The following is a 19201-nucleotide window of genomic DNA, read 5'->3' on the forward strand; positions in this document are numbered from 1 at the left end:
TTTTTACTCACAGGCCAAAGGATCTGTGCTGGAAAAAACAACTACTGGATGGAACAAATACAAACAGGAATGCCTGAAAATGCTACAGGAAACAACTGTAGGTACTGGTAAGTGTACAAACAGCAAATAAAGATATGTTAAGCAGCATAGCTAAAAATGCAAATATTCATATAATGTTATTTGATTCACAGAAGTGTGTGACTCTTAAGTTTTAAATGTAAACAGCCAGTTTTGTAACTAGACCTACAAATACGCAGTCATTAAGTAAATGGCTGCCTTTGTCCTCAGCTACTTTATATTGAAACAAGCCATAGAACAGCTGGTCCTGAGCTACTGCTGTGATACATCACAGACTACAGACTACTAGCTGAGAGGTCCTTTGGATGAAGGAGACCTGTGTTCACTCCCTTTTTCAGCCTGAAGGAAGACAAGCAATTATTTCTGGAAATTTCACTAAGCATAAGATAATGTGTCATTAAAGGAAAAGAAGATGACTCCCATTCCTCCTTTAGAAACTGAGCCATGGTGGACAAAAACACAAAACAAAGGAGGCAAAGCAACTGGGGTTTATCTCTTTTCACAGAACTGCTTCTGTATTTTTAATGCAGCCCAGAACACAGCTGGCCTTCCGGGCTGCAGGCGCTCACTGCTGCCTCATGGCCAGCTTCTCACCCACCAGGACCCCAAGTCCTTCTGCGCAGGGCTGCTCTCAACCACATCTTCCCCCAGTCTGTATCAATACCTGGCATTGCCCCCACCCAATGGCAGCACCCTGCACCTGGCCTTACTGAACCCCATTGGGTTCCCATGGGCCCACTTCTCCAGCTTGTCCAGGTCCCTCTGGATGGCTTCCCTTCCCTCCAGTGTTTCGACTGCACTGCTCAGCTTGGTGTCATCACAAACTTGCTGAGGTGCACTGGATGCCATTGTCTGTCATTGATGAAGATGTTGAAGAGCAACTGTCCCAACACCGACCCTTGAGGGACACTGCTTGTGCCCAGCCTGCACCATGACAGAGAGCCATTGATCACAGCCCTTTGGCTGCGACCAGCCGGCCAATTCCTTACCCATCCAACAGCCCATCCTTCAAATCTGCAACTCTCCAAGTTAGAGAGCAGGATGTGGCGAGGGATCATGCCCAAGGCCTTGCAGAAATCCAGGTAATGACATCCACTGCTCTTCCCCCATCCACCAATGCCGTCACTGCATCATAGAAGGCCGCCACATCGGTCAGGCACGATCTGTCCTTGGTACAGCCATGCTGGCTGTCTCAAATCACTTGTCTCATGTGCCTTAACACAGCTTCCAGGAGGATCTGCTCCATGATCTTCCCAGGCACAGAGGTGAGGTTCACCGGCCTGTAGTTCCCCAGGTCTTCCTTTCTACCTCTTTTAGAAATTGGAGTAATATTTCCTTTTTCCAGTCACCGGGGACTTTACCAGACAGCCATGATTTTTCAAATATGATGGAGAGCGGCTCGGCAACCACATCAGGCTTCTACCTCTTTCAGAACCCTAGGATGGATATCATCTGGCCCCATAAACTTGAATGTGTTCAGTTTCATAAGGAGAACTTGCTCCACCATTACAGTGGGACAGAAACTACTCCCCACACTCTTACCTAGAGACTCACGGTCCTGGCAGACATGGGAAGCCTGATCACCCATGAAGACTGAGGCAAAGCACTCATTGAGTACCTCAGCTTTTTCTACGTCTGAGGAAGTCAGCTCCCTGTTACCTTTCACCAGAGGGAGAAGGAACGCTCTCCTTGGCCTGTCTCCTCCTGCCTGTGTACCTGTAGAACCCCTTCTTGTTATCTTTCACATCTCTTGCCAAGTTCAGCTCCATCTGCGCCTTGGCTTTCCTAATCCTATCTCTACACACATGGAGAACAGCCCTGTATTCCTCCAAGGATACACATTCTTCCACCTTCTGTACATTTCCCTCTTTTCTCTCAGGTTAAGCTGCAGGTCCTTGCACAGCCATGACAGTCACCCGCCTTCCCTGCTCAACTTCTGCTGGAGGATGGAGAGCCGTTGTGCTCTCAGAAGTGTGCCCTTAAAGAGCTGCCATCTCTGCTCTGTGCCCATCCCTTAAGGACAGTTTCCCAGGGGATCCCACTCAGCAGTTCCTTGAGCAGCCGGAATTTTGCTCTCCTGAAGCACAGGAGACTAACTCTGCTTTTTGCCAGGCCCGCATTCTTCAAGATCAGAAAATCCGTAGAGGCATGGTCACTACAGCCCAGGCTGCCTCCAGTCTTAACCTCTCTAATGCTCTCCTTTGCATTAGTGAGCACCAGGTCCAGTAAGGCTTCACCTCGGGTTGGCCCATCTATTACCTGGACCAGGAGGTTATCCTTAACAGACTCCAGGAATCTCTTGGATTGTCTGCCACCCACTATGCCGCTCTCTCAGCAGATATCTGGGGTGATTGAAATCCCCCAATAGGACAAGAGCCCACGAGTGTCACACCTCCTGCAGCTGAAGCAAGAAGGCCTTGTCAGCAGGCTCCTCCTTATCAGGTGGCCTGTAGCAGACCCCAACCACTAGATGCCCTTTATCGGACTGATCCTTGATTTTTACCCACAAGCTCTCGACCTGATTGTGGCTTTTGTCAGATACAGCTCTTAGCAAAATGCAAAAGCAGAGTGTGTTGTGGTGGGAAGTGGCAATTGCAAACAATCCAAATGACACAGGAAGCCAAAAAGCAGTGACACATAGCAAGATGTCGGAAGACAGTGGTTTGTAAAAGAACTATACATACTCACAAGTCCAGTTTTCAAGGAATAATGTAAAAACTATTTTTCTCCTGTCAGCCTACATAATACATACTTGTCACAACTACCTGAATTCTGTACCTCTGATGAGATATGAGGGAAAGGAATAATAAGAATGCGTCTATAAATGTTAACAACTGTGTGGGTCATAAGGCAGATGGAGCTCAAAGGTATAGCAAAATCATTAACAATTGTCCATGTGTTTTAGCAAAAGCACCCCGAAAAGATTCCAGTGAGAAAGTACACAACTATCCTTGTTTCTTCTTCCCACCAAGATCATCAAAGAATTGCTGATCATTATGGAAAACAAAGCAGGATATATTCTTCTGCCTCCAATGGACAGAAAGATGTGAAGCTCAGAGATGAGAACTTTAACTTCTCCTAAAAAATGACAGAAAGACTGAAAACTAGAAAACCCAGAAACTAGTACAGCCAGCAGTGTTGAAGTGCAGTTTGAAGTGTTTTGTCTGCTCTTTATGTCCTGTGAGTGATGTGGTATCTGTGAAGATTAAAACTGATGGAGTTGATCTGATAGGCTGCCAGCTCCCAATCCATTATTACTGAGAGAGCAATAGAAGTCACTACCAGAGAAGATGATGATTATCTGAGCTGAGAACTGGTGTCACAGGGGTCATGAAAAGTGGAATATTTTCTATTTGTCAGCAGTCTTTGATGTACAGCAACTGAGAGCACGGCTGGAAGCTGTTACATTTAGAAAACAGAGGTCTTGGGATGATTTTCTACAACACTACTAGCTCATGGTAAAGCGCGTGAAACATGTTGCTTATGTGTACTCAAGGCAAAAAGAACAGTAGCTATTTCTGCCCTGTTCAACAAACATGGTGCAATGAATGCATGAAGTCTGTTACATTTTCTAAATACTCTTCTCATGCCAGAGCACAAGTGATTGTATGTTGTTTCCATATGATAGGATTGATATTTACTCCACACTGAATGAACCCACATGCTTGCAGGTTACTTAAAATGGTACACGATGTTTTTCATGATCATCCATTGTTTGAAACATTTTTTGTAAAACATCTATTCACTTCTCTCCCCAGGGATACATTGTAATGGGACTTTTGATCAGTTTGTTTGCTGGCCATACTCAACCCCAGGAAAAGTATCTGTTCCTTGTCCTTTGTATTTGCCATGGTTGGAAAATGGTAATGTAAAAGTTGTAATTTTTCTTAGAGTTTACGCTGGCAATCCAGACACATGACAAATATTTCTGGTCTATTTTGTGACCCGTGTCTTCATTTCAACTCTTTTCTAACTTGACACACAGAATTACAAGCAATATTTAGTTATTTACATTTTTTTACCCTTGTTTACCACTGATGGAGTTTTGTGCTTCATCTCTGCGCTGCCAAAGCAAAATTTCCAGCAAAATTTCCAGCAAAAGCAAGAAGAATGTATAACTGTACAGTCAGGCCTTGATTGGCAGTAACAGATTTGGGGTTCAGCTTCTGGGATGCCTACTGATCCAAGAGATTAAGCACTGGAATGGAAGAGACAGTCTAATGGGTCTGAGCAGTCTGCCCTCCAGTGCAAGGTGCTGCACCAACAGCGAGTGGTGCATTGAACAAAAGGGTTTTCCAAGCTGTGCTGTGCTGGACAGAGTGGAGCAGGAAGGCCCTCCTGGAAGGGAAAAATAGTAACATCTGCAGGAGCGAAGCCATCTGAAAGCCTTCCTTTTCTACAAAAGAAATCCAAAAGCATTCTTACCAGCACAGTCTAGTGATTCTGAATCCTGCTTAGTTTTTCTTAGCTACATATAGTTTTTGTAGTCATATTTGTAATACCTCTTAGAAGAACCAATTGTGCTTGAGTTTTTTGGTTGGGAATCTACCATGGGCTGCTTATCTTAGCTTTCTCCAGTCCACCCCACAAAAGATTTAATCAAAAATGTCATCATCTGTCTTTTCTGGGGCTGTTGAGCTCCAAAGCAGAGAAACCAACCTTTATCTATTCTCTCAAATACCTGCTTCTTCCAACCACTTGTAACAAATTCAGCTGTTCGAAATAAACATGGCAGCGTCTTACTTCCCTCCCTGTAATTGAGACTCCTTTTTTTTTTTTTTTTTTTCCTTTTTTGTCTTTTTCTGTCTGAATTTCTACAAAAACAACCTGTAAGACATTGCATCATATCATGAAGCTTTCCACTGTAATTGCAATGGGAAATACTAATACTGATTAGACTTAGGTTGGAATGCCCCAGTGTCTTAGGAGGAGTGTCACTGAGACAGCCCTGCTGTCTGTCCTGGTAGTTCTGTGGATCTGGGGTTACCTGTGGTCCTCTCTTCTCCTCTTCACGTTTTCAAGGTACAGCTGTGGTTATCCTGGAACACAACTTGGACTTGAACCAAAAATGCTTGTGGGCTTGAGATAGATTTTTTTATGATTTGGTATCATTTCACTAGAAAACTAGAGTACTATAGAACTAAGATTTTGGACCACATTTCATAGGAACTCCTTATTTTTATTCAGTGATTAAGTATCTGCTCCAGTTAACGTCCGCATAAATTTTAGCCCCTTTTCCTGGCTCTAGAATCCCAAGGCCCATCCTCACAGTCAGGCTCCTGCATGGCCTTTCTGAAGATTAGAATATACAAAGCGTTGCCAAAATTCTCCCTAATGCTAATACAGAAGAGCTCACAAAGCATTATTTCCTCTCTCCCACTTTGTATCTGGCATTGGTCAGTTTATTGCCTCTAGAGCTAGCCTAGCAATGAAGTGGGACCACACTGCAACATGGCAATTTCTGAATGAAAGCTTAGGAAGGTGATTCTCTAAATAACATAAACCCTAAGATCCCTCCTGACCTGATCTGCCATGAACTTCTGGGATCCCTTAGCTTTTTGTCCTAGACAGGAACTTTTTCTTCTCTGATATGCTTTTGCTTTTTAAAGAGATATTTGTCATACTACATAAATCATGTCCTTAAAGAGTCTCCATCTCTGTACAGTATGCCAGAGTACTCGTAAACATGGAGGTCATTTCCTGCTTGGGGAATCTGTTAGAATTCCACTACATGTTGGACAATAAAATGTGCACTGAAAATGAACAGGCAATCATCACACAAAGCTCCTGCGCCTTCACAGCAAACTGTGCTCCAAAAACAGTTCTCTCAGTTCTAGTCATTCAAAGTAAAATTAGATATTCTGGTGGTTGCTGCTGTATGGCAACTGTTATGATATCCCCTCTTAGCTGTCTCTTCTCCAGACTGAACAGCCCCAGGTCTCTCAGCCTTTCCTCATAAGGGAGATGCTCTAGTCCCTGGCCATCTTTCCCTGCTAACCTTGAGCTGAGGAACCCAGAACTGGACATGACACTCCAGATGTGATCTCACCAGAGCAAAGCAGAGGGGAGAACCTCCCTCACCCTACTGGCCACACTCTTTGTAATGCACTATACATCACTGGCCTTCTTGGCCTCAAGGGCACATTGTTGGCTCATGGTCACTCTGACGGTCACCAGAATCTCTAGGTCCTTCTCTGCAGAGCACCTTTCCAGCAGGTCAGCACCTGTCCTGTACTGATGCATGTGGTTATTCCTCCTCAGGTGTAGGACACTTCATGTGCCCTCTTCACTTTTTGAACCTCATAAGGTTCCTCTCTGCCCAACACTCTAGTCTGTCCAGTGTATCAGCCACTCCTCCCAGCTACTCCCATCAGAACATGCTGACGGTGGACACTGTCCTTTCTCCTGGGTCGTTGATGAAGATATTGAGGGAAGACTTGACCCAGCACTGTCCCCTAGGGAATACTAGATAAAGGCCTCCAACTAGACTCTGAGTCACTGGTCATTACTCTCCGAGCTCTGCCATTCAGCCAGATCTCAGTCCACCTCACCATCCACTCACCTATCCTACACCTTGTTTCACAACAAGGATGTTGCGGGAGATGGTGTCAAACACCTCGCTCAAGTCAAGATACACAAAATGCACTGCTCCCTCCCCATTGGTCAAGCATGATTACCCCTTGGTGAATCCACATTAACTACTCCTGATAACTTTCTTCTCTTCTAATTTCTTGGAGATGGCACCAAGAACAAGTAGCTCCATCACCTCTCCAGGGACAGAATTGAAGCTAACTGGCATGTAATTTCCCAGATCCTTCTTCTTGCCCTTTTTGAAGACTGAGGTGACACTGACTATCTTCCCTACTTTCTTCTACACAAATGTGAAAAATATATTGTCAAAGACAAAATAAAAGATGTGGGTGTTTTTTTTGTTTTGATTGTTGTTGGGTTTTTTTGTTTTTGTTTATTGTTTTTTGTTGTTGTTGTTTGTTTTGTCTGCATTTGAGCAAAGGTTTATTGCTATAGTGTAAAGAGAAATCCTTAGAATGTTCATGAAAAATGAAATCTTTATTTTTACTTGTAAGACTAAACTCTATTTACTTTCAGGAAGTGCAGGAAATGTATACAGAGTCTGCTTAGATGAAGGAACTTGGCAAACGAAGGAAAACTCCACAGACATTTGGCGTGACAGTTCAGAATGTTCTGAGAAAAATAATCTACAAAAAAATGTAAGCATGATGTTTTATACCATGGTTTAATCCTTTAATCTTCGTAATCCCTTCTTGAATAACTGATAAAATATTTCGGTTGAATACCTGCAAAAGATGTTCAGATTTCATTTGGATTACCAAATTGAAAACTGCTAAGAAGAAGTAGAGGAAGAAAGATTAAGGAAGGAGATTCTAGCTTTAGATTAGAGAAATTGTTTTCTGTTTAGAGTCCAGCATTCACATGTACTGAATCCCTCCTAATAAAATTGAAATGAAAAGCCTGCAACTTGTCTAGCAAATAGCTCAGAGGACTGGAAGTCGGCCAAAGCCAGACTCCCAACCCCTGTGACCTCCTGAGCCTTTTAGCATAGCAGTTCAAGCTGGAAACCAGGGATCCTGATGCCTTGCCACATTGCCCAGCTACGCAATGCCTGGCAATGAATGCAACAGTTTCAGATAACAGTAAAGCATGTGACTGAACGGGTTTCAGCTTCTTGTAACTTCTTTTGCCGCACTGTTTGGCTTGCTGATCTCAAAATGAAGTCTGTTTGGAGAGCAGTATTACTACTGAACACTTTATTAATTTAGCTTTTGTCACTTTGGTAAATGATACTAATGTTTATTACTTTATTGATTTTATTTTTATTAGTAATTTATTGATCGTGTATTATTTATTAAGCAAGATTATTTCAGGATTACCAAGACCTTAATAAATTCTTTATACAGTGAATATATGGTTTTCCAACCTCACAGTTTATTCAAGTGTGATAAACTTGGAGTACTTTGTTTTTCTGCAGCCCGTTGACTATCCTGGATTGTAAAGTTGTGGGTGGAGGACTACCACTTTAATTCATCAGGTGTGGCAGCAAGAGAACAAGAGGTTTCTCTGAAAGTTTTAGCCAGCTTTCCAAACAAGCCTAAATGTGTGTTTATACCGTGTAATTATATTTAGTCAAAAGCCACAAGCTGTTAGGAATAACCCAGAACTTGCATCTACCCGCATCTGATGAATCAACTTCATTTCATTTGCTTCAGATTTGAAAAAATGTCACAGCCAATACAATTCATCTTGTTGGAATGTTTTCATGGAGCTGAGTGACTAATGAACATCCCTTGGGAACCTCCTGCTGTGCCTCTGGGCATCCTCTCCAAGGCTTCCACCAGCAGGCACAGCTCACTCTGCTATCCAGACAGTGCTTATTAGCATAGGCTGATTTAGAGACAATTAGCTGGCAGGAGGAGAGTGTGATAATCTGTGGCTGTATGATTAAATCACACAGTTAACAGCAAAGGTTACACAGTTAACAGCAAAGGTAGCCAGACAAACCCCAGCCCAAATAAAACTCCTTAACATCTGTGTAGTATTAAGAAGCAGGCAGTCTATTCCAATCACTCTGTAGATACAATTGCCTCTGAAAATTGTGCTCGGAAGAGCAGTGTGCGTCTTGGCTCCCCAGATAACACAGCTATTGCATTTCAGTGCAGGGGTGGAGCTCACTCTGCACTTATTAAACGTTAGGATCTGTTTCATTTATGTGATTGTTTTAATGATTAATAGTCATTAAGACTCAAAATTGGATTTGTGCAAGAGAAATCTGGAAATGGGTCCTTGACTGCCTTCAAATCTGAGAAGAAACTTAGTCTGTTCTCCAGGGTGTCTCCCACAAGGTTTTCATGAGAAAATGCAGGGAACAGATATCAGAAATTTGCCCCGGCTATGCTGCAACACAAATAAATCGGACTCAAAAGCTTTTGATTTATATTCATACCCTACTTACCTGCCTGCATATACATATGCAAAGCTCCTCTTTCTTTTTTTCTTTTCCTAGGAAAAAGAACATAAATTACTTACCACACTACAGTTGCTGTACACCGTAGGATATTATCTTTCTCTCATCTCACTTGTCTTAGCTCTCCTTATACTTTCTTTACTCAGGTTAGTATGAAATTGCATGCATTTTTAAATATAAAACACAATATGCATATTGTTGTTTTTGCATAGTTGGATTTCTTATTTCTGATGTAAGTTATGAAGGAAATTCCTGTATAAAATCAATCAATGGCAACAATATGACTATAATGGTATTTTTTTATTGTTGCTTTCTTTGGATTAAATATACTCCAGAGGATTTATACATTTTCTTCCCCACAGAAAACTTCACTGCACAAGAAACTACATCCATATGAATTTATTTGCATCTTTCATCTTGCGTGCCACAGCCATTCTTATTAAAGACACTGTACTCCACAGGATTTACTCCAAAAGACCCAATGATGAAACTGGATGGATATTATACCTCAGTCCTGAGGTAACTTCTTAGTTGCTAATAGTAAATGTGTACTCCCAGTGGCCATAACAATTACAAATACAGAAGTTTGCCACATAGCACCAAGTTTTAAGGTGTTTGTTAGTTGAGATTCAAATCTCAGGCAGTCTGGAAAAACGTTTATAAATCATAATGCACTCATTAAAAAAACAACAAACATACTAAAAAAAAATCTATAGATATGTTTACACACTTTTACTTAAGCAAAACAGTTTTTTCACGCTTGTAGCCTTAGGAAGAATTCAATACATTTTTTCAGCACTTACATAAGAACTCTTGCATTTATTCATTCTAGGTATGCATAGCAAAATGCAACGTACACAAATACTGCATGTAACACTGTGCTTCCAAACAACGCATTTACTGTGAAAGTACATGAAGGGGAAAACAGTTCAAAGGTTTTTCAGCACTAGGAAAATGTGCAGATTTTCAGAGTCACTACTGACCACAACAGCCATTGCAGAGTTACTTTCACAGAATCCCATATGGTTGAATTGGAAGGGACTTCACAGCCTCCCCAGCCCCATCCCTGCCATGGATTGGCTCTCCGCCCAGCTCAGGCCCATCCATGGCCTTTGGGCATCTGCAAGGATGGGGAACCCACAGCTCTCAGGGCAGCAGTGCCAGGACCTCATCACTTCTGGGTGAAGAATTTCCTCTTAGTAGCTAACCTAAATCTCCCCATTTAAAGTTTAAAACCATTGCCCTTGCTCTGTTGCTATCAGATCATGAAAAAAATTGGTCTCTCTCCTGTTTATAATCTCCCTTTAAACACTGGAGAGCCTCAGTGAGATCTCTTTGAAGCCTTCCCTTCTCCAGAAGGGACAAGATGAACTCCCTCAGCCTTTCTCCATAGGAGGGGTGCTCCAGCCCCTCTCCATGGCCATTCCATGGCCATTTCCATGGCCATTCTCTGGACCAACTCCAACAGATCTGCATCCTTCTACTGGGGGCCCCAGACCTGGGCATGTGCTCCAGGTGGGGCCTCAGAAAGACAGAATAATTCTGCTGATCTGCTTGTATACCAGGAGCACTTATCTTCTAGTAAACAATAAAAGTAATACTCCTCAGTGCTTCCCCTTGTTCCCAAGTATAAACTCTTGGCATGAACTCTAAGTTGTTTTCAGAATCATAGTGCATCCTGTATTGGCAGGGATCCACAAGGATCATAGAATCATAGAACTATAGAGTGGCTTGGGTTGGAGGAACTCTTAAAGATCATCTAGTTTCAGCTCCTCTGCAATGGCAGATCATCAAGTCCAGCTCCTGATTCCACACTATCCTAATATCAATTCATATTCCAACATTTCACCAAATGCTTTTTGAACTTTGGTTCTGCCCTTTTTTTGTCCAAAGGCAGAGACAAATCCAATCTAACTGCATCACACGTTTACCTCTATTCCCAGAAAGTCCAGATCTCCCAAAATAACAGCAGCTCAGAATCTTGAAGTACATATGACTGAAATACATGTGTATCACAGCCACATACTGGTTTTAAAATGATTGCTGAAGTAACCAGGGAAAGTTAGGATTTGTCAGAACTTCTATGTATTACAGTGGTTCCTGGTCTTTCATTCCTACAGATTTTAATCATTTGCAGAACCGCTCAGTTTTTCATGCACTATTTTGTTGGAGCAAATTATTTTTGGCTATTAGTAGAAGGAATTTATCTGCATACGTTATTGATTACTGCTGTGTTCTCAGAAAGAAGACTGCTGCAGACATATATAGTGATAGGATGGGGTGAGTACCTAACAATTTCGAAGTTCTTGATTCTGTGGTATTTTTTCAAGTCATTAGTGAATATTTTGTAATGAAAAGAGGAAAAAAAAGTTTCCTTTTTTTTCTGAAACCGACATTTCTCAATAGAAGTATACTGGAAGTGACATGTTAGTTGCAGCTCTGTTTGATTTGAGGTAATATCTTGGTTTACCTGAAAACAATAGCCTAATAGAATGAGAAGAAAATTTGCTACATTTGGTAATATTCTCTACCAGCGTAGAATATTAAAGCGTTATCAGCACCTTCAATTTCTTCATTTGAATTAGAGCATTTATGTGGTCAAGATATCTACACATTAAGAGTTTTGCTTTTATGTATTTTGCTGAAGCTCTAAAGTGTGCTTTAAATTAGAGGACAGTTCAAAACACTACATGATTCAGATCCTGCATTTCAGACATTTTTCATGGAAGAAAGACAACACAAAGGCAGTTACAAGCATTTTAACAATGTTGTGTAAATTATTTTCTCTTTTCCTTTGTTCATGTGAGTAGCGCATAATCGGACAATCATGTTTGTTGCTCACTTATCATAATTCTGTATACAGGTTGAACAAAAGGAAAAGTCAAGGTTTCCTAATTCCCAATAATGATCTAAAATCTACCCATATAACTTGCAATTCTTAGAAAGTTTTTTTATGAAGATTTAAAAATGTGATTTTAGACAATGTTTAGGCAGGTTTAGTGCAGGACTGATTCATAGATGATGGACTGAACTGAGGAGGATGATAGGGTGGATGGAATAGAATATCTGCCTATCATAAAGCTTTTATCTGTGTACAGATTTACTAGCTCACTCACACCATTCAATTTACTTTCTCAAATGTAAAATTGCATATCCAGTACTGTAGGATACATATATATCTGTATATGCATATATGAATGTATGTATATATGCTTATATATATATATATATATATATTTAAAACAAGAAAAAGAAAAAAAAACGTATTAAGGAAAATTATTTTTAAAGGATTAATCTGTAGTGGATGACTATGTAATTATAAGTAAATTATTCCATATTTTCTCTGCTTTATTGCGTACTAAAATCTTTACCCAAGATAAAGAGGTAAATCTTAAGGAACTGTTTAGATTCAAACAAAGAAAAACAAATAAAATGTCAATTAAGATTGAAATTATAATAATTGCAGTTGGAATGGAAAAAAAACATTTAAAAATGCTAAAAAGAAATTTTTGTTTACTGTTATAAAGACTGTTGTTACAAATTCCTTGTCAATTTGACAGTGATTCACATCATTCAGTTCCAGGTGTCTAAAATTGTACAAGATTGTAATAATCACAGGGAATTGAGACAAGTTCCTTTTACTTCTTTTTGGTACCTGTGCTATCTCTTGATATTTTAAATAGGAATTGGGTAGAATCTAAGAATGAAATATCCTTCTGGAATAATTTCTAGAATTAAGTGAATTTCAGTTAAGGCCACGTTTTCTGTGTTTATGAATATATTTGTTAAATAAATGTACAAATATTTATGAAATGGGAACCATTCCTGTAGAAAAATATCAATTCCTTAATCAAGATTCAAAACAGGGTTTCTGCATAAACTAGGAAATTTTACTGAACTAACACACATCAGTTCCTTTTGCTAAACAAATATACTGGTCTTTAAAGTATGTATTGATCTCTAATGCTGAACTAGACTATATCTTATGGTTAGTCTATCTGGTAGAGAGAGGGACTCATTTTATCTAACGAAGTTAAATTTCTGTGGGTAATATCTACCTTCTTCCCAGAACTAAAGGAAGAAGACAAGAAGGAACAGAACTGTAGAGATCATCTGGTTTCATCACATTGCTAGACATAGTGAGCACTGTCCAGACAAATATATTTTTGTGGGGAAATCTGTTTAGTTTTAATAAAACTAAGGTTTTATTAAAGGTTTTCCAGAAAGAACCTCTGCTTCTTAAAAAACAAGCAAACAAACAAACCCAAAATCAATAAAACAAACAAACAAAAAACCCACACCAAAACTTCACTGAAAATGACCACCATAAGACTGAAATATTTTCACTTTTGGTGTTTCATTGGAAAGATTGAATTTTCCCATGTCCTAAGCCCCTTCCTCAAAACGGCACCTGCTTCAAAGTTACATGAGTTTGCTCCAAACCAGTAGAGTTCTGATTATTTGGAGGAATGGAAATGCCACTTCTCGTTTGTGTGCACATTTCAATGCTTGGTTGCTCTAATTGTGAAGAATATTTTCTTTATATCTAATATGAACGTTGCCTGCTACTGCTCTTTCTACCACTCTTTTGCTGTGCACCTCCTGCTCCATGTGCTTCTGCTATTGTTAGTATTGAAGACAGCAGTTAGGCTTCCTCTTAAACTTTTCTTCTTAAGGCTGAAGACATTTAGTTCTCTCAGTCTCTTCTACATGATGCACTACAGGTCCCAGTAGTCTTGGAGGCCTCTGCTGGAGTATTCATATTTTTTCTAGTTTATCTACATCAGAGACTTAGAAAATTTAGGCTGATCAGTAGTGTTTATGTATTCATGTATGTGCATATGATTTGCACACTGAAAATGTGATATTCAATTATACAATGAAGTTCTTATTTTCTTTGAGGTGCAAATGGAAAAAAACAGGAAGAGGTTGATTTTTGTACAACATCTAAGTAGAATGCTGAAAATCATATTGCACCAGGTCCATAGTAGTGTCTTTATTTTGTATGAATCATTCTGCAAGCTTGGCTGTAATAACTTTTTTTCTTACAGTTGTTCCTATTCTATTTGTTGCTCCCTGGGGAATAAGCAGATCGAAACTGGAGAACACAGGGTAGGTTACTAGGCTAAACAATCTTAGAATACTGGTTTTCAGTTTGCTTATTTTTTTCCAGAAGCTTTTGACAGTAACTGGCAAAACTATTGACTATTGGATTACATTAAGATTATACAGCACATAATAAGACTTGCTAGATTTTAAAGGTTCATTTTATTCTTTTCACATTTAACTACTGGAAATTCATTGATTCAATTATACATAAATCAAGAAGGAAAATGAACATTCACTGTTTCTCAAATGAAAACTGTTGTATCTATTGTATCTATTTTTCATTCATGTGAGGCAATTTTCCTGCACAAACATCTTCCCCATAAAAGAGCGTCTTTTCAAGAAAAAGAGACCAGTGCTTTCCCTGGAGACCATCTTTGGTTTGAGTTTTATTAACATTCAGGAAAAAAATATTAGTTATAGTAGATAATGACAAAATCTGATATTCACAAAAAGTTGAACTTAAATGAATGCATTCTGTGTGAATTAATTGCTGAGGGTAACTTGCATTGGTAGCTATCATTTTTCCACTTTTCTGGTCTTCAATTTTCTACTGGTGTCACATAGACTTGGTTTTTCATAAATAGTTCTTTCATAGATTTCATAAAATGAGATTTATTTTCTTTTATTCTCTTTTTTAATTTGTGGTTCCTAAAGAGTTTTGTTTGGAATAACCATATGCTTATTAGGCAATAACATCAGGAACCAAGTCACAATTACAGTCTCATAGAATTAGAGGTTATACAGGCCTTAAATGGCAAGCCCTCGTCCCACAGGTTTACAGCAAGCTAATTGGCAAAAAAAAGAATCATAGAACGATAAAATGGCTATGGGTTGGGAGGGATGTCATTGACCATCCATTTCTACCCCCCTGCTCTAGGCAGGGTTTTGCCAGCCACTAGATCAAGCAGCAGATAATGAATATGTGCACTGGACAAATCAGAAGTGTAGAGGAGAAAAGGAGACATTTTCCTGCTGACAGGACGACAGCCAATGTTACACTCATCTACAAAAAGTGTGTGTGAAACCCAGGAAACTATGGACACATTATTTGATTCCTGGAAAAGCTATGGAGATCAGCCTGGGAGATGTGAAAGGCAGCTTAAGGACAAAGCTATTGTCAGGCATAGTCCACATGGATTCATAAGTGAAACTATTACCTTAGTAGCTTCATCTCCTTCTGTGATAAAGTATTCTGCTTGGTGGATGAAGGGAAGGCAGTGAACATCATCTTTCTGGATTTTAGTAAGGCTGTTGATACTGTTCTTTATGGCTTCCTTCTAGAATAATTGTCCAACTGTGAGATAAACAGGTTGACAACACACTAGGTGATGAATTGGCACAATGCTAGAGCTCACAGTGTTGTACTGAATGGGGCTATATCTGTTTGGTGATAGTCACTAGCAGGGCTCTCCAGACCTCAATTTTTATCAATGATCTGAATGCAAGAGTGCAATGCATCATCAGCGAGTGCGCTAATGAGTCTAAAATGGGAGGATCTCTTGGCCCTCCGGAGGGACAAGTAGCCTTGCAGAGGGATTTACATAAGTTGATCATCAATGTCATGAAGTTCAAGAAAAGCAAGTGCCAGGCTCTGTGTCTGAGACAGAATAATGCCAGACACAATAATGGACTGGGAGATGAATGTCTGGAGAACATCCTGCAGAAAGAGACCTAGAGGTGCTGGTCGATAGCAGGCTCAATGTGCATCGTGCCAACAGTATGCCTTGGCAGCCAAAAGGACAAACTGCATTTTGGAGTGCATTAAATGCATTTTAGCCAGCCAGAGATAATTCTCCTATTATATTCAGTGTCGGTGTAGTCTCACCTTGCATATTGTGTACAGTTCTGTTCTTCACAGTATAAAAGGATATAAAGGTTCTTGAAAGCATAAAGAGGAAGGCAACAACACTGGTAAAAGGAAGGCATGTCAAGTAGCTCAAGTAGCTGAGGACACTTAGGTTGTCTGTTTTGGAGAGAAGGAGGCCAAGGCGTGACCTCATTGTTCTCCACAACTCCATGAGGAGGAGAAACAGAGGGAGGTGCTGGGCTCTGCTCCCTGGTGACTGTGTTAGTGGGGATTTCAGACTGGATATTTGGCAAAATTTCTTTAACTGTGACGGTGGTCGAGCAGTAGAAGAGGTTCCTGAGAGGTGTGGTTTGTGCCCCATGCCTATCAATGCATTTGGATAATGCACTCAGTAAGATACTTTAACTTTTGCTTAGCCCAGAAGCGATCAAGCAGTTGGATTTGATCTCTGAAAGCCCTTTCCAACTAAACTATTCTGTTCCATTCACAGTCTGTATGCATACTTCTTAGTTAGTTCAGAAGTTACAATTCAGATTTACCCTTTTCCAGTTCATGATTTTAGATGACTAAATTTGGGTAAGATGTGTCCCGCTGTGAAGTTTCAGTGCCACTTGCAGTTGTAGTGTAGATCCAAAGGCAGAATTCACCAGATTGTTTTGAGCTTTACAGCCTACGGAAACGTCTCTCAAAATTCTAGCAGGAAGATCTTCACAAAATGTACAGTTGTTTGTTATACTATTCACAGTTTAATTCAATTTCTCTTGAATACCACTTAGATGTTTAAATTTAGTCAAGTTTCTTTTGAAATACGTACATACGTTATTTAAGCTTTCTTATTTGTTTCCATGAAAATAATATATATATTTTTTTAATTATGCTGCAGGTGCTGGGGAACAAATGAACACATGGGAATCTGGTGGATCATTCGAGGACCGATGTTGTTTTCCATTACAGTAAGAACTATTTTATCTGTTCCTCGCATGATGGCTGCATCAAAAGTAACATCTCTTATTTTATCATGTTGGCCCATGATGCATGAAAAAGTGTTCCATAGCTGCAAATTTGCACAATCAAATGGCATTACAGTGCTCTTCATATCTGTTGTAATTTCCATGGAAATAAATAGGAAGCATTACTTTCAGAGAATCCTACATAGCATACACAACTATGTCTACCATAATCCTTCCTATAAATGTAATCTAATTGTTGTATTAGAGGAGATGAGGCAGAAATGATTGTAAATGAGTTTTCTTACTCACTGTCAGTGCACACAGCTTCACATTATAAATCTGTAAGCAAGAAAATTTTCAGTGTCAGCTCTCAACTATGTATCTGTGCAGTGACTTCTGCAGTGCTCTGCACAAACTAACACAGTGCCTTCTAGTACCTGCTTCTTGTATTTTTACAATGCTTTATTCAGTGAATAGATTACTTAGGACAGTACTACCACGTGGTGAGCAACTACAGAGTATGTTGTACAATAGCAAGGATACAAAGAAATAGCAACAAAAAATATTGATGGTCATAGGAAGAAAGCATTAGTCTAAACAAGCACCAGAATAATGTAAAAAAATGTAGTAAGGCATAACAAGACTAAAATATGTTTTCAAAAAGAAGTTTAAACCTGAAATCCGGTGGTAATGAAGATAGCATGATCAGAACAGTTCCTGAGGATATGGTTACAAACACAGAATTCTGATGGGTGAGGGTTAGGTAAGTCCCCAGAACAACTTACATTTTCACAGAGTTGACAAGGCGTAGAAAAGATTAGAGAAATAGATGATTTCATCAGCATCCTGCTAATTTGTCTAGCAAATATTGTAGAGAAGAAGTCCACTTTACTTACGCTAGGACTGCTCAGACTGTGATACTGAGGAACTGATGTGTGTGGAAAGAAGGGTATAATTTTCTGTCATGCTGTAGTAGAAATGTAGCAATTATGACCTTAGAGAAGAAGCAGTGGACTGTTTTGCTTCTACTGAGCTGGAGAGAAGCATGAGAGAGAAAGGGGACATAGCTGGGACTGTGAAGCTGAGTGCTTAATAAGCAGTCATCAAGAAGTAAAACATTTGATGGGCAACAGAGCTTTCTCTGTCTCTCAAAAGGCAGTGGAGAGAAGAGCCAGAAAAGAATCATATCATAGAATCATCAAAGAATCATAGAATCATAGAATGGCCTGGGTTGAAAATGACCACAATGCTCATCAGTTCCACCCCCCTGCTGTGTGCAGGTCGCCAACCAGCAGCCCGGGCTGCCCAGAGCCACATCCAGCCTGGCCTCGAATGCCTGCAGGGATGGGGCATCCACAGCCTCCTTGGGCAACCTGTTCCAGTGCCTCACCACCCTCTGGCTCAAAAACTTCCTCCTCATATCCAACCTAAACCTCCCCTGTCTCAGTTTAAATCCATTCCCCCTTATGCTATCACCATTCCCCTCCTGTTTCTACTCTCCCTTCAAGCACTGGAAGGCCACAGTGAGGTCTCCCTGCAGCCTTCTCTTCCCCAAGCTCAACAGGCCCAGTTCCCTCAGCCTTGCCTCACACAGAGCTGCTCCAGCCCTCTGCTCATCTCAGTGCCTCCTCTGGACCCGCTGCCAGAGCTCCACGTCCTTCCTGTGCTGGGGGCCCCAGGCCTGGACGCAGCGCTGCAGATGGGGCCTCACAGGAGCCGATGGAGGGGGACGATCACCTCCCTCTCCTGTTGGCCGCCCCTTTTTCATACAGCCCACAACACAGCTGACCTTCCGGGCTGCAGGCGCTCACTGCTGCCTCATGGCCAGCTTCTTGCCCACCAGGACCCCAAGTCCTTCTGCGCAGGGCTGCTCTCAAGCACATCTTCCCCCAGTCTGTATAAATAAAGAGAAGAGACTTGAAAGGTGTAAGGAAAAAGCTGAAAGAGAACAGAACTGCCCCAAAACTAAGGGAGGGATCACAACTGACGAAGTCCCGAACTTCAGATCCAGAGGGAATCTGAACTAATAAATAATCAATATGTATTTTCTTTCAAGGTTAATTTTGGCATCTTCTTAAAAATTTTGAGGATGTTGATTTCCAAACTAAAAGCCCAGCAAATGAGCTTTCATGACTACAAATACAGGTATGTAATACATAACAAGAAATCCTAGTCCTTTTTATTTTCACAGCATTGGAATGTTCCCATCAGAACATCAGTTCCCTTGCAGATTACACACTTACCTACCCACTACTA

The 19201-nt window shown here is 40.5% G+C and overlaps 2 protein-coding genes across 3 annotated transcripts in view; one reads left to right on the plus strand and one right to left on the minus strand.

The window, feature by feature from the left end:
• Positions 1-19201, plus strand: part of GLP2R (glucagon like peptide 2 receptor) — a 30901-nt gene that overhangs the window by 4756 nt on the left and 6944 nt on the right. Inside the window, exons 2-10 of one of the 2 annotated variants that reach the window (XM_042833191.1) lie at positions 14-107; positions 3837-3941; positions 7186-7307; positions 9119-9225; positions 9442-9598; positions 11200-11359; positions 14131-14191; positions 16879-16948; positions 19002-19090. In XM_042833191.1, the coding sequence (XP_042689125.1) occupies positions 14-107; positions 3837-3941; positions 7186-7307; positions 9119-9225; positions 9442-9598; positions 11200-11359; positions 14131-14191; positions 16879-16948; positions 19002-19090 (965 nt within the window). The remainder of the gene's footprint in view (positions 1-13; positions 108-3836; positions 3942-7185; positions 7308-9118; positions 9226-9441; positions 9599-11199; positions 11360-14130; positions 14192-16878; positions 16949-19001; positions 19091-19201) is intronic. The other variant, XM_042833192.1, reaches the window with a different exon arrangement.
• GAS7 (growth arrest specific 7) overlaps positions 7249-19201 on the minus strand; it is a 129004-nt gene continuing 117051 nt past the window's right edge. Inside the window, exons 13-14 of the mRNA XM_042833195.1 lie at positions 9068-9114; positions 7249-7394 (exon numbers count right to left, since the gene is read on the minus strand). Of these exons, the coding sequence (XP_042689129.1) occupies positions 7334-7394; positions 9068-9114 (108 nt within the window). The 3' untranslated portion in view covers positions 7249-7333. The remainder of the gene's footprint in view (positions 7395-9067; positions 9115-19201) is intronic.

This window comes from Centrocercus urophasianus, unplaced genomic scaffold (assembly GCF_019232065.1).
Source record: "Centrocercus urophasianus isolate 14NV4802_14NV808 unplaced genomic scaffold, USGS_Curo_1.0 seq_41, whole genome shotgun sequence".
Lineage (NCBI taxonomy): Eukaryota > Metazoa > Chordata > Aves > Galliformes > Phasianidae > Centrocercus > Centrocercus urophasianus.